The 12,997-nt window shown below is 41.4% G+C and overlaps 1 protein-coding gene across 1 annotated transcript in view; it reads left to right on the top strand.

The window, feature by feature from the left end:
• Nucleotides 1-12,997, top strand: part of MED12L (mediator complex subunit 12L) — a 328,770-nt gene that overhangs the window by 259,205 nt on the left and 56,568 nt on the right. The window contains exons 26-30 of the mRNA XM_074963764.1: nt 1,459-1,655; nt 2,311-2,499; nt 10,078-10,152; nt 10,276-10,466; nt 10,806-10,967. Coding sequence (XP_074819865.1) covers nt 1,459-1,655; nt 2,311-2,499; nt 10,078-10,152; nt 10,276-10,466; nt 10,806-10,967 — 814 coding nt within the window. The remainder of the gene's footprint in view (nt 1-1,458; nt 1,656-2,310; nt 2,500-10,077; nt 10,153-10,275; nt 10,467-10,805; nt 10,968-12,997) is intronic.

Below are 12,997 nucleotides of genomic sequence, written 5' to 3'. Positions count from 1 at the left end.
CTGACATTTTAAGCACCGCATTGTGCAGACTTGCTCTGAGCAAGTGTAGACATGATTGTGGTAAAAATACCTGTGCTGCTTATAACTCTGTCTACATTAGCAGTTTCTTTGTTACTATCACTGGTATTTCTGTGGCAGTGGCAGCAGTGGTGTAAGATTTTAACAAAAAAAATCCCATTGTAGAGACAGCCAAAAAGCAAAATTTGATGTCTCTGTTTTAAAGGAGTTGAGCTGGAATAGCAGAGAGACTTTTAACCATCAAGGACAACAGGAAGATGAGCAGATGCTTGGATGACCATTTAAATGGCGATTGACTTGATGGGGATGTTTTATGGAATATTGGTTCATGTGGCTGTATCAAGGTGTTTTAACTGGCTGAATCGTCCGGACTTCCTGTGCCATATTAGTTTTTGAGATTGTCATTAGATCAAATCGTGGTGCTTGATAAGTGGTGGAGAGAGCATATGGCAGACCAGTTAAGGTCCACAAGAGTTTTCTGCTAAATGCTAGAATGGGTATGTTGTCCCACTAACTTACATATCACCTGGAAACATAACTGTTTTCCTACGTAATGCATGATCTCAGACAGTCCCACAACAGTTGTGAAATTATATTTAGCATTCGGGGCTTATTTCTCACTGTTAAAAATAGTAGTTGCATCTTGCATTGTGAGAGAGCGCTTTGATGTAAGATTTCAAACTCTTCAAAGGTTGTTAGTTGCCATTTCAACATAGGGCATTATGCAAATATTTATTTCTGCTTCTTGCCCAAGCAATCTTACTTTGCTTAGTCTGTCCCCTTTCCCACTGCCAAAATTAAATATTGAGGTTGAGTTTGTGCAGTTGTGCTGATGATTTGCAGAAAGGATGGGTTATTCAGTGTTTGCCCTTTCTGACAGGGCTCCCTCAGCATGCATTGCCCTTTTCCATTCCCAGGAAAATAAATCTCTCTTGTCAAGAAGTTCATAGTAAGGTGGGCTAAGGTGACCACCAGTCAAAACTTGTCTCTTGATCTATCGAGAGTTAATAAATCAGAGTAAGAGAGAAGACTTGGAAAAAAGGGACACCTAAAAGGAAGAGTAACCCAACTTTTCCTTATTTTACAGCCAAATCAAGTCTGTGTGCCCATGAGTACTCGTTACTGGGGGTAGGAAGGATGTAGTCTCTTTCTTGGTTTGGTTTGTGTAACTTTTTCTAGTTCAGAAAAAGTAAATTTCATTTTAATGAAAAATATATGAAGCAAAATAAGGAAGTAACATTTTCAAAAATTGTACTTTTCTAATATCCAGTTTTTATTTGTGTTGCCTGCTGTCTAATTGGCTGTGCACAAACTTCATTTCTGCGTTGTTTCTCAGCTAGGACATACCTTCGAATGCTTCCTTAACTGACTATGCAAATTCAAAATCTCAAGACTTCAATAAGATTTTCACTTTTGTACTCCTGTGCTTCTGCTGTGTAGGTGATGCTGAAATTGGCAGCAGCGGTGTTAACTCTTTGAAGAATGAGGACTTCACTATGAGAGGTTTATTAGATGACCTTAATGATGATGAAATTTGGGGTGCCTCTCACACACTGAAATGTGGAAAAGCTATTTCCATAGAAACTGCTAGTCTAAGTGAATATGCTAGATATGTGCTAAGAACTATTTGCCAGCAGGTAATTTGTAAAACTGTTTCTCCTAGCTTTTCTTTATAGACAACATTATTTTTGTCAAAAATCTGTCATGTAAGAGGCTTTAATATGTTTGAATGCAAAACAGACTTTGAGGTTGTACTGTACGTCTTTTTCTTATGGTATTTGAATCTGAGTTCTCCCTTGTAGTTGCTTGGCTTTGACCAGAGGTCATTTAAAAGTCAGTGGAGCTAAAATGGGGGTGAATTTGGCCTATAGTCTTCAGTATGTTCCAGTCTTTTTAATTAACACTATTTTTCCCAGTTGAACCTCAAACACCCTGCCCTTTTGGTGGCTGGAATAGCAGGCCTTACCTGAGAAATGCCAGTGATGCTCCATGAATTAGCTGGTAAAAAGTGCTCATGCAACTTGTGGATATCATTTGGTAGAATCAGTTAATTATCAATCTGCTTTTAGTGTTTTTAAGGAAACAAATTTTGGAAAACAGTTGAAAGTGTACTGTACTTTTAAGGGTTATAAATTACTGAATGAAGGTGAAATTTCAAGTATCATATAGACTTATGTGGAACTGGTTTTCAGTTTGTGAATATCTGCATGTGGAAAATGTGTTTTGTGTGCATTGCATATGTGAAAAATGAGTGTTATATTGACATCGATCCAGCTGTTTGATTACTTTCAGGAATGGGTGGGAGAGCACTGCTTGAAAGAGCCTGAGAGGTTATGCATGGACAAAGATCTTATATTGGATCCTGTTCTTTCAAACAAGCAAGCACAGAAACTACTGCAGCTTATCTGTTACCCTCATGGTATTAAAGAATGCACAGAGGGTGACAACGCTCAAAGGCAACACATCAAGCGCATACTTCAGGTAATAAAATGTAAAATTATTCCAAATTATTTCTGTAAGATATTAACTCTTGAAGTCTCATTCAGCAGCACCATCAATTCAATGCAGATGTCTTTCAATTCCCAATATTACCAACTCCCAAAGGTCAAAAGTAATTACTCAGACCCCCTCCCCTCCAATCATGAGATATTTTTTTTTGTCAATGCATTTTGGGCCTGTCTTTTGCCCACCCCAGTCCCCATGAGAAACAATTAGTGTTGCCAATGCCAGTTCTCCCAGATCTGAGTATGATGATTTTGTCCCCTTGCTGCAGGGAGCTCTTGATAACTGGTTGTTCAGTGCTTCCAACTTCTCTTCAGAATTTTCATTAATTAGCGTTTTGCCCACCTCCAGCCCCGACATCTGCCTGTACAGCAACTTCCATCTCTGCTCCTCATGTAACTCTTTGGGTTCTTGATCCCTCCTCCCAGGCCTGGGCAGGTGCTGCAACTGGGTTCTCTTATGCCTCTTCCCAGGCCTGGGAGTGGGGCAGCTCCAGGGGTTCTTCACCCCCTTCTCTCTTTTCCCCAGCCTTGGGGCCAGGCAACTTCAGGGCCTCTTCACACACCCCCCTTTCCCTTTCTAGGTGTTGCAGGAAGGAGGAGGAGAAAGGAGACTTGACCCATTGTTCTCAGGAGAAGAGAGGGGAGGAGGGAACAGAACCACTCTGAGATACTGGGCTCTATCTGCTCCTTTCTCCCAGCTCCTATGGAGAGGAGCTGGGGCTTTTCCTGCTTCCTGCAGCAGCCCTGATTAGCTGTACTTCTCCAAGAGCGAGGGAAGTGGAAATAGCGGCCAATCAGAGGGGATTTCCCTCCCAGGCAGGGCTGAAATTCATGCAAGGGCTGGAGCTTCTTCTGTCATCGTGACTCAGGCTCCAGCCGCAACCAAAAGCAGAAGAGCTGACAACCCTGAGTTCCCTTTCTCCCTATTTTTTGTAGTTGATAGATATTTCCTGTCAAGTACTTTTATTGACCAGCAAAAGTTTCTATTCAAGCGTACTCTCCAAAATCAAATCCACGTTTGTCCATTTGTGTGTTTCATCCTCTGTTAGAAGCACAAAGTATATTGGCTGGAGTTTCGAGATCTAGTCCAGGAGTGTTTGACCATTATAATAATATGAGTATGCTATATAGGTAGAGAGCTCCTGGTGTGGGTGTACCTATTACCAGCAAAACTGCATTTGACAGCAGTATAGTAAAACTATGCCTACCAAGTGAAACCTAACTATATCAGTAAAAACACAGTTTTGCTGCATCTACACTACAGACTTCTGCTTTCACAGCTGTCTGTCAGGGATCACGCTACTTCACTGACCAGCACAGCCATGCCAGCAGACGTCTGTAGTTTAGACATAGCCATCCTATGATTACCATAGTTTTTATCCTTTATCCCTTTTATCCCTAGTTTTTATTTTAACATATTGTATCATACTTTAAAGCAGCAAGATAGAAAATTTAACATAAAGCTTCTTACTGGCCCTAGAAAAACATGAGGCATTTTAGAGTAAAAATTCTTAATCTGTCTTTAACCCATCCAACTGGATCAAAATTTGTAGCTCAAAACCATGTTGTATGTAACATCACTATCCAATGAGATACTTATAATGCAAAGCTGTGGCTTTGAATTTCTTTGCTTTTGTAAGTTTGTTACACTCAGCGACTTTTGAAGTGTAGATTTTAAGAATGGGAACTAATAATTTTTAACAGGTATTAAAAATTTATTAAAGTTCAGTAGATCTGTGAAATCTACAGCAGCACGCAACTTTGACAAATGTTTTCAAATGAGTAAGAGACTTGAGATGAAAAGAGTTTACAGAAATAGTAAGCAGCTTTTTAAGATATTTAGATATCTTGGAGAGGTCAGAAAAGAGAGAGAAAATCTGTTCTGAAGACTCATATCACAAAACTAACTCTGAATCTCTTTCAATCAGTTCAGTCTCCTTCCTCTTTTCTGCTCCTGCTGTCACTAATGGCATTCAGAAATTTGGATGATTTAGATCAGTGGTTTTCAAACTTTTTTTCTGGGGACCCAGTTGAAGAAAACTGATGCCCACGATCCAACGGAGCTGGGGATGAGGGGATTGGGGTGTGGGAGGGGCTCTGGGCTGGGGTAGGGGGTTGGGGTGCAGGAGGGGGTCAGGGCTCTGGGCTGGGTGTAGGGCCAGGGATGAGGGGTTTGGGGTGCAGGAAGGGGTTCTGGGTTGGGGGGGCTCAGGGCTGGGCAGGGGTTAGGGTGCAGGGTTGGGGTGCGGATGTACCTCTGGCAGCTCCCGGTCAGCAGCGCAGCTAGGGTGCAGAGGCAGGCTTCCCCGCCTGTTCTAGCACCGTGGACCGCCCTGCGCCTGAAGCAGCCAGCAGCAGGTCTGGCTCCTAGGTGGAGGCATGCAAGCAGTTAGGGTTCCTGGCCAATGGGAGTGTGGAACCAGTGCTCGGGGTGGGGGCAGTGCAGGGAGCCCAGTGGCCCCCCTGCCTTGAAGCCAGACCTGCTGCTGGCCACCTCCGGGGTGCAGCGTGGTGTCGGAACAGGTAGGCACTAGCCTACCTTAGCTGGGCAGCACCGCTGACGGGACTTTCAATGGCCCGGTCGGTGGTGCTGACCGGAGTGACCCAATGCCTTACGTGCCGCAACCCATTACTGGGTCAGGACCTGAACTTTTACAAATGCTGATTTAGATGATAAAGTATTACATAAGAATGACCCTACTGGGTCAGATCAAAGGTCCATCTAGCCCAGTATCCTGACTTCCGACGGTGGCCAATGCTAGGTTCCTCAGAGGGAATGAACATAACAGGTAATCATCAAGTGATCCATCCACCGTCACTCATTCCCAGCTTCTGGCAAACAGAGGCTAGGGACACCATTCCTGCCCATCCTGGCTAATATCCATTGATGGACCTATCCTCCATGAATTTATCTAGTTCTTTTTTTGAACGCTGTTATGGTCTTGGCCTTCACAACATCCTCTGGCAAGGAGTTCCACAGGTTGACTGTGCATTGTGTGAAAAAATACTTCCTTTTATTTGTTTTAAATCTGCTGCCTATTAATTTCATTTGGTGACCCCTAGTTCTTGTATTATGAGAAGTAGTAAACAACAGTTCCTTATCTTCTTTCTCTACCCCAGTCATGATTTTATAGACCTCAATCATATCTCCCCTTAGTCATCTCTTTTCCAAGCTGAAAAGTCCCAGTTTTATTAATCTCTCTTCATACGGAAGCCATCCATACCCCTAATCTTTTTTGTTGCCCTTTTCTGAACCTTTTCCAATTCCAATATATCTTTTTTGATATGGGGCAACCACATCTGCAGACAGTATTCAAGATGTGGGAGTACTATGGATTTATATAGAGGCAACATGATATTTTCTGTCCTATTATCTATCTTTCCTAATGATTATCGACATTCTGTTCGCTTTTTTGACTGCCGCTGCACATTGAGTAGATGTTTTCAGAGAACTATCCACAATGACTCCAAGATCTCTTTCTTGAGTGGTAACAGCTAATTTAGACCCACATCATTTTATATGTATAGTTGGGATTATGCTTTCCAAAGTGCATCACTTTGCGTTTATCAACATTAAATTTCATCTGCCATTTTGTTGCCCAGTCACCCAGTTTTAAGAGATCCTTTTGTAGCTCTTCACAGTCTGCCGGGGTCTTAACTATCTTGAGTAATTTTGTATCATCTGCAAAATTTTCCACCTCACTCTTTACCCCTTTTTCCAGATCATTTATGAATATGTTGAATAGGACTGGTCCCAAAACAGACCCCTGGGGGACACCACTATTTACCTCTCTCCATTCTGAAAACTGACCATTTATACCTACCTTTTATTTCCTATCTTTTAATCAGTTACCAAACCATGAGAGCACCTTCCCTCTTATCCCGTGACAGCTTTCTTTGCGTAAGAGCCTTTGATGAGGGACCTTGTCAAAGGCTTTCTGAGTACACTATATTCACTTGGTCCCCTTGGTCCACATGCTTGTTGACCCCCTCAAAGAATTCTAGTAGATTGGTGAGGAATAATTTCCCTTGACTCTTCAACAAATTATGTTCATCTATATGTCTGACAATATTGTTCTTTATTATAGTTTCAACCAGTTTGCCCACTACTGAAGTCAGGCTTGCAGGCCTATAATTTCCGGGATCACCTCTGGAGCTTTTTTTAAAAATTGGCATCACATTAGCTATCCTCCAGTCATTTGGTACAGAAGCTGATTTAAATGATAGGTTACAGACTACAGTTAGTAGTTCTGCAATTTCTCATTTGAGTTCCCTCAGAACTCTTGGGTGAATACCATCTGGTCCTGGTGACTTATTGCTGTTTAATTTATCAATTTGTTCCAGAACCTCCTCTAATGATACCTCAATCTGGGACAGTTCCTCAGATCTGTCACCTAAAAAGAATGGCTCAGGAATGGGAATCTCCCTCACATCCTCAGCCATGAAGACCGATGCAAAGAATTCATTTAGTTTCTCCGCAATAGCCTTATCATCCTTGAGTGCTCCTTTAGCACCTCGATTGTCCAGTGGCCCCACTGGTTGTTTAGCAAGCTTCTTACTTCTGATGTACTTTAAAAAAAAATTGCTATTACTTTTTGAGTCTTTGGCTAACTGTTCCTCAAATTCTTTTTTGGCCTTCCTAATTATATTTTTACACTTCATTTGCCAGTGTCCTTTCTATTTTCCTCACTAGGATTTAACTTCCACTTTTTAAAGGATGCCTTTTTGACTCTCACTGCTTCTTTTACTTTGTTTAGACACAGTGGCTCTTTTTTGGTTCTCTTACTATGTTTTTTAATTTGGGGTATACATTTAAGTTGAGCCTCTATTATGGTGTCTTTAAAAAGTTTCCACGCAGCTTGCAGAGATTTCACTTTTGGCACTGTACCCTTTAATTTCTGTTTAACTAACCTCCTCACTTTTGTGTAGTTCCCCTTTCTGAAATTAAATGCTACAGTGTTGGTCCGCTGTGGTGTTTTTCCTGCCACAGGGATATTAAATTTAATTATATTATGGTCACTATTACAAGCGGTCCAGCTATATTCACCTCTTGGTCCAGATCCTGTGCTCCACTTAGGACTAAATCAAGAATTGCCTCTCCTCTGGTGGATTCCAGGACCAGTTGCTCCAAGAAGCATATTACACTGTAGATATCTGGTGGCTGTCTGTTTCCTCCAACGGAATGATTCACCCTCTATGAACCCTGGTCTGGAAACATGACAGTTCAGAGTATAGCCTATTAGGGTGCAGTCACATCATGCCTGCAAACCCTAATTATTCAGATCTGCATGTGGGAATTATTATTTACAGTAAACGTTCAGCAGGTGTAACTTCCCTTGCTTTCCATATATGCCCAAACACCAAAATGGGTGCCAGGTCACCCCAAGTTGATCTATGTGATAAGTGTCTCTACCCTTCATGTAAAAGAGAAAGTTGGTCAGATGTCTCCCCAGCACCTCCCACGCCCAATACCAAAGAGGGTTCTCCAGAGGAGTCAGGGATCTACTTGTGGAAAAGACAGGGGCACTACTCTAATCACTCCTATCCCATCCTAGCAATCACCAGGGAATCCAGTGAAAAGTGAATCAATTCTGGGGCTGTATTAACTGATAGGTAAAAAGAAAAATCTCTGTGCTGTCTTTGAGGTGGGTTCCAGAGCAGCCGTGGGCGGAGCCATTGTTGGCAGTACAGCTCTGTTGAAGAATATCTGAGCCAGTGCAGAGGCACAGGGTTTTGGGGACACAGCCCTGAACTCCAGCCAATCCCCCAATGTCTTTGTTGTTTATTATTTGTGTTATCATAGTGCATAGGAGCCTTAGTCATCCACCAGGATCCCATTGTGCTAGGAGCTGTACAAACACAGAAGGGGGGAGCTGGAGCATATGATTTATGAGGAGAGGCTGAGGGAACTGGAATTATTTAATCTGCAGAAGAGAAGAGTAAGGGGGGATTTGATAGCTGCTTTCAACTATCTGAAAGGAGGTTCCAAAGAGGATGGATCTAGGCTGTTCTCAGTGGTAGCAGATGACAGAACAAGGAGTAATGGTCTCAAGTTGCAGTGGGGGGGTTTAGGTTGGATATTAGGAAAAACTTTTTCACTAGGACGGTGGTGAAGCACTGGAATGGGTTACTAGGGAGGTGGTGGAATCTCCTTCCTTAGAGGTTTTTAAGGTCAGGCTTGACAAAGCCCTGTCTGGATGATTTAGTTGGGGATCGGTCCTGCTTTGAGCAGGGGGTTGGACTAGATGACCTCCTGAGGTCCCTTCCAATCCTGATATTCTATGATTTTATGAGAACAAAAAGGATCCTGCCCCAAGGATCTTATAATCTACATATAAGAAAAGACAATGGCTGGATACAGACAAATGAGGGAATACAAGGAAACAAGAAACAATATTAGTCAGCATGGTAGACAGTGGACAGGGACCAAACCCCCATCCATTCTTCAGGTGGTAAATCTCATCCTAATGATGGAATTATCTCGAGGTTGTGTTTCCCCTATTGATGTGGGGAAAATAAATGAAAAACACTTATAGAAATTACTGCACCTGTGTAAAGCCCCAGTGTGTCAATGGGAAAATAATCTCCTCTCAATTAACAGTCTACAGTAGCTGAGAGGTGCTTTATTTTTGGCATTGATTTAACTTGGAAGTTGTTTATCCACCCACTCAGGTTCTTGCTTTTTACTCTTATGTAAAATTTGACAGTGGAAAATAACCACTTACAGAGCCCTCTAGAAAACATAACTGACAGCATGATTTTAGCCATGTAATCACCACTTCCAGGATAGATACAGTGGATTACTTTCACAACATCACATTTGTGGTGTTAATTTCCTGTGCAGTACATAAGATGATCGGGAACTCCCTTTGCATCCAAATGACTGTATATAAATAGTAGGAGGTACTAAAGCCAAGAACATATTAACTACAGGACAATGTTTAGAAGAATACAGAATTGTTTTTACTTTGTTACAACAGTGATTTCAAGCCTAGTGGGTTGTTTTACCATCTACTTCCTCTCTGGGCATGTCTTCACTAGAAAATTGTATCATGTTTGAATACCATTGTGAAGAATTGAGTTAGCTAACATGATGCTGGCCAGTGTGGACAAGGACAAATCATATTCATCCTCACATCAGATAATTATGATCAAACCCTGTTGGAGTTATAGTTTGATCATATTTAGGTGACCTAATGCTGAGCGTGATTTGGTCTGCATTGATGACAAAACATCATGTCAGTGAATTCAGTTTTTGATCGTTCTGTCTGAACACATTACAATTTGTAATGAACAGCCATTGCCGCATCAGAAAATTTGAATTGGTTAAAAATATTGATGAGCTGATTTTGGGGGTAGGGAGAATGCAAAGGGATAACGATTGGGCTGATAGGTCCTTGAATTGCTTTGAAAAACTTAAAGCTTTGAAAGTTTTAAAGAACAGTGTGGTGATCTACTGTGGTGACATGATTTAAATTGTTCCAGTTAAGAGAGTTAAAAAAATTTCTACAATAAACTTGACACAAATATTTTTCATTTTAATAATTTTACTCAGAACTTAGATCAATGGACTCTCAGGCAATCTTGGTTGGAGCTCCAGCTAATGATCAAACAGTGCATGAAGGAACCTGTAAGTATTTGGTTCTTTTAATGTACTTACAAAATCTTTAATTTATTAAAGTATGTAAAATTTGAACCTAGCCCATGAGCAAACATACCATGAATATGCTAGTTTACTTATGTTTCACTGTAGGGTTCTGGGTCTGTGGCTGAAATGAACAGCTTGTTGGATAATATTGCAAAGGCGACAATAGAGGTGTTTCAGCAATCCGCTGATCTAAACAATAACTCTTCTAACTCTGGTATAGGCCTCTTCAATCCAAACTTTGTTGGAAATGCTGACACAAGTAATACAAGACAGAATGGTAAAAAGACATTCCTAAGGTATTTTTGTGTAGCACCTTTTAAATTATTTTAACTGACATAATGGTTAATAATGCATAGAATGAAGTGAAAACTTCGAAACTTATAAAGGCTTTTTGCACTTGAAATGGGAATGTTTAGGAAATGTTACCTGAAGGTTACTGGTTTACTTGTTCAACAGTAAACATTGGTGTTATCCCTGAATTTTTGGAATGTATCATTTGTGGCTGCTCAGCAAATGCTAGCTATCCCAGAAAAAACTTTATCATCTGTCTCATTGCAATTGGTTACAATGACTGAGAATGATGTGAAGAGTAGATTGAGATTTTGGATGAAATAAGTTTGTGATTCTGCTTTTAGTTCTTCTGAACGTCGAGGCGTATGGTTGGTGGCTCCCTTGATTGCAAAACTGCCTACCTCAGTTCAAGGTAGGGTCCTGAAAGCAGCTGGAGAAGAGCTGGAGAAAGGTCAGCATTTGGGATCGTCCTCAAAGAAGGAGAGAGATAGACAAAAGCAAAAAAGGTACAACCTTTGAAAATATTTGTATACAATTTCAGAAGGCATGTTGAAAGCAGAGATGTGCCGGGGAGGCTGTCTTTTTGCTGTTGCAAATCTCATCGGTCACCTTTTGGTGTTGCAAATCCCCAAACCAGGTGTGGTTCAGATCCTGGTTCCATTTTATCTAAAACAGTCAGTTTCAGGGGGGGAGTGGAAGGAGAGATGGAAAGATTTCTGGATGGGTGTACTGGACTCTGTTGATTAAATATTATGCAAATTTCAGTAATAAAGGGATGTGAAATGGATAAATATTTAATACCCCCAAATCACAATTGCCCTCTCTTGCCTCCCTCCAGCACAGGGTATTCTCATTACCATTAAGATGTCAGTCTCAATTACCGTGAAAATGTTGCATCTTGGCAGTGTCATACCTAAGTTTACACACACAGGTGGCTATCAGAAACTTGCCAGTTTTGCATCCTTAGAGTTACTATAGTAATTACACTGAATACTGCTATTAATTACATCGTTTAACTTTAAATACTTACCAACCTCTCCTTTTGTGTAGTTGGTCCAAGAAGCAGTTGTTTAAGGTGCCAAATTCTCTAAAACTTGTGATATTTAATTGTTCTATATGCAGGCAGTTGAAGTCACCCATTATTGCAACATCATTATATTTTGTTACCTTTTTGATTTCCCTCAGCATTGTGCACTTAGCATACTTTTCCTGATCAAGAGGTCAGTAGTATGAATGTACCAAAACATTTGTATTCTTATCGCTTAGCATTTTTATCCATATGGACCCTACTGTATGGTTCTTGTTAGATTCTATGGGATAATTTTGATATAGTGCTATCCCCCCACCTCTGCAACCTAACCTATCCTTCCTGTATAATTTATAGTATATTTTATTTTGTCATTGCAACATATTTCAGAGATGCCTATTATTTCAAGATCATCTTCATTGCCAGGCATAATGGTTGGTATAGAGACATGTAGGTTTGGTTTCATTTTATTTGCCATGTCTGTATATTATTTAATTCCTTTGTCTTGACACACTTACTTTTTTTTGTAACTTACCTCTCTGATCTCAAGCTGGTTCCTTCTCCAATTCAGCTGTAATTTCTGTCCTACCCTTTATTGGATACAAAGATACCTTTGGGTTATTGACTTCCTTAGCATATTTCTTTGACTAACTTGAGTATTCCTCAGTACCACTTGGTTTTTCCTGAACTCCTAGTTTAAATCTCCCAACATTTGCTCATTTGCTGTTTCAGTAGCAAGATTCCACTTGGGCTAAGATGGAACCAGTCCCTTCTGTCTAAGTACTGTGACAGGGTCAGGCTAGATGGCTATTGGAGAGTAATAGAAGGCAGATATATTAGCCCCAGGCTAAGTAGGTCCCTTTTCCCTGGGTAAGGTAACAAGGAAGATTCCAGAACAATCAAAGACAATTAAGACAGGCTGATTAGAACACCTGCAGCCAATCAAGAAGCTGCTAGAATCAATTAAGGCAGGCTAATCAGGGCACCTGGGTTTTAAAAAGGAGCTCACTTCAGTTTGTGGTGTGCGTGTGAGGAGCTGGGAGCAAGAGGCACTAGGAGCTGAGAGTGAGAACGCGGACTGTTTGAGGACTGAGGTGTACAAGCATTATCAGACACCAGGAGGAAGGTCCTATGGTGAGGATAAAGAAGGCGTTGGGAGGAGGCCATAGGGAAGTAGCCCAGGGAGTTGTAGCTGTTGCACAGCTGCTCCAGGAGGTACTCGAGACAGCTGCATTCCACAGGGCCCTGGGCTGGAACCCGGAGTAGAGGGCGGGCCCGGGTTCCCCGCAAATCCTCCCAACTCCTGGTCAGACACAGGAGGAGTCGACCTGGACTGTGGATTCAGAAAAATGGCCAAGCTGAGGGCTGCCGTGAAGCTCCAAGGCGAGTAAATCTGCCAATAAGCCCAAGACCCACCAAGGTGGAGCAGGAACTTTGTCACAGTACTTTCTTCCCATAAAACTTTCCTAGTGCACAGAAAATTTAAATGCCTCCTTTGATATGATCTTC

This window comes from Natator depressus, chromosome 9, assembly GCF_965152275.1.
Source record: "Natator depressus isolate rNatDep1 chromosome 9, rNatDep2.hap1, whole genome shotgun sequence".
NCBI lineage: Eukaryota > Metazoa > Chordata > Testudines > Cheloniidae > Natator > Natator depressus.
This window is presented reverse-complemented; position numbering and strand designations above follow the sequence as displayed.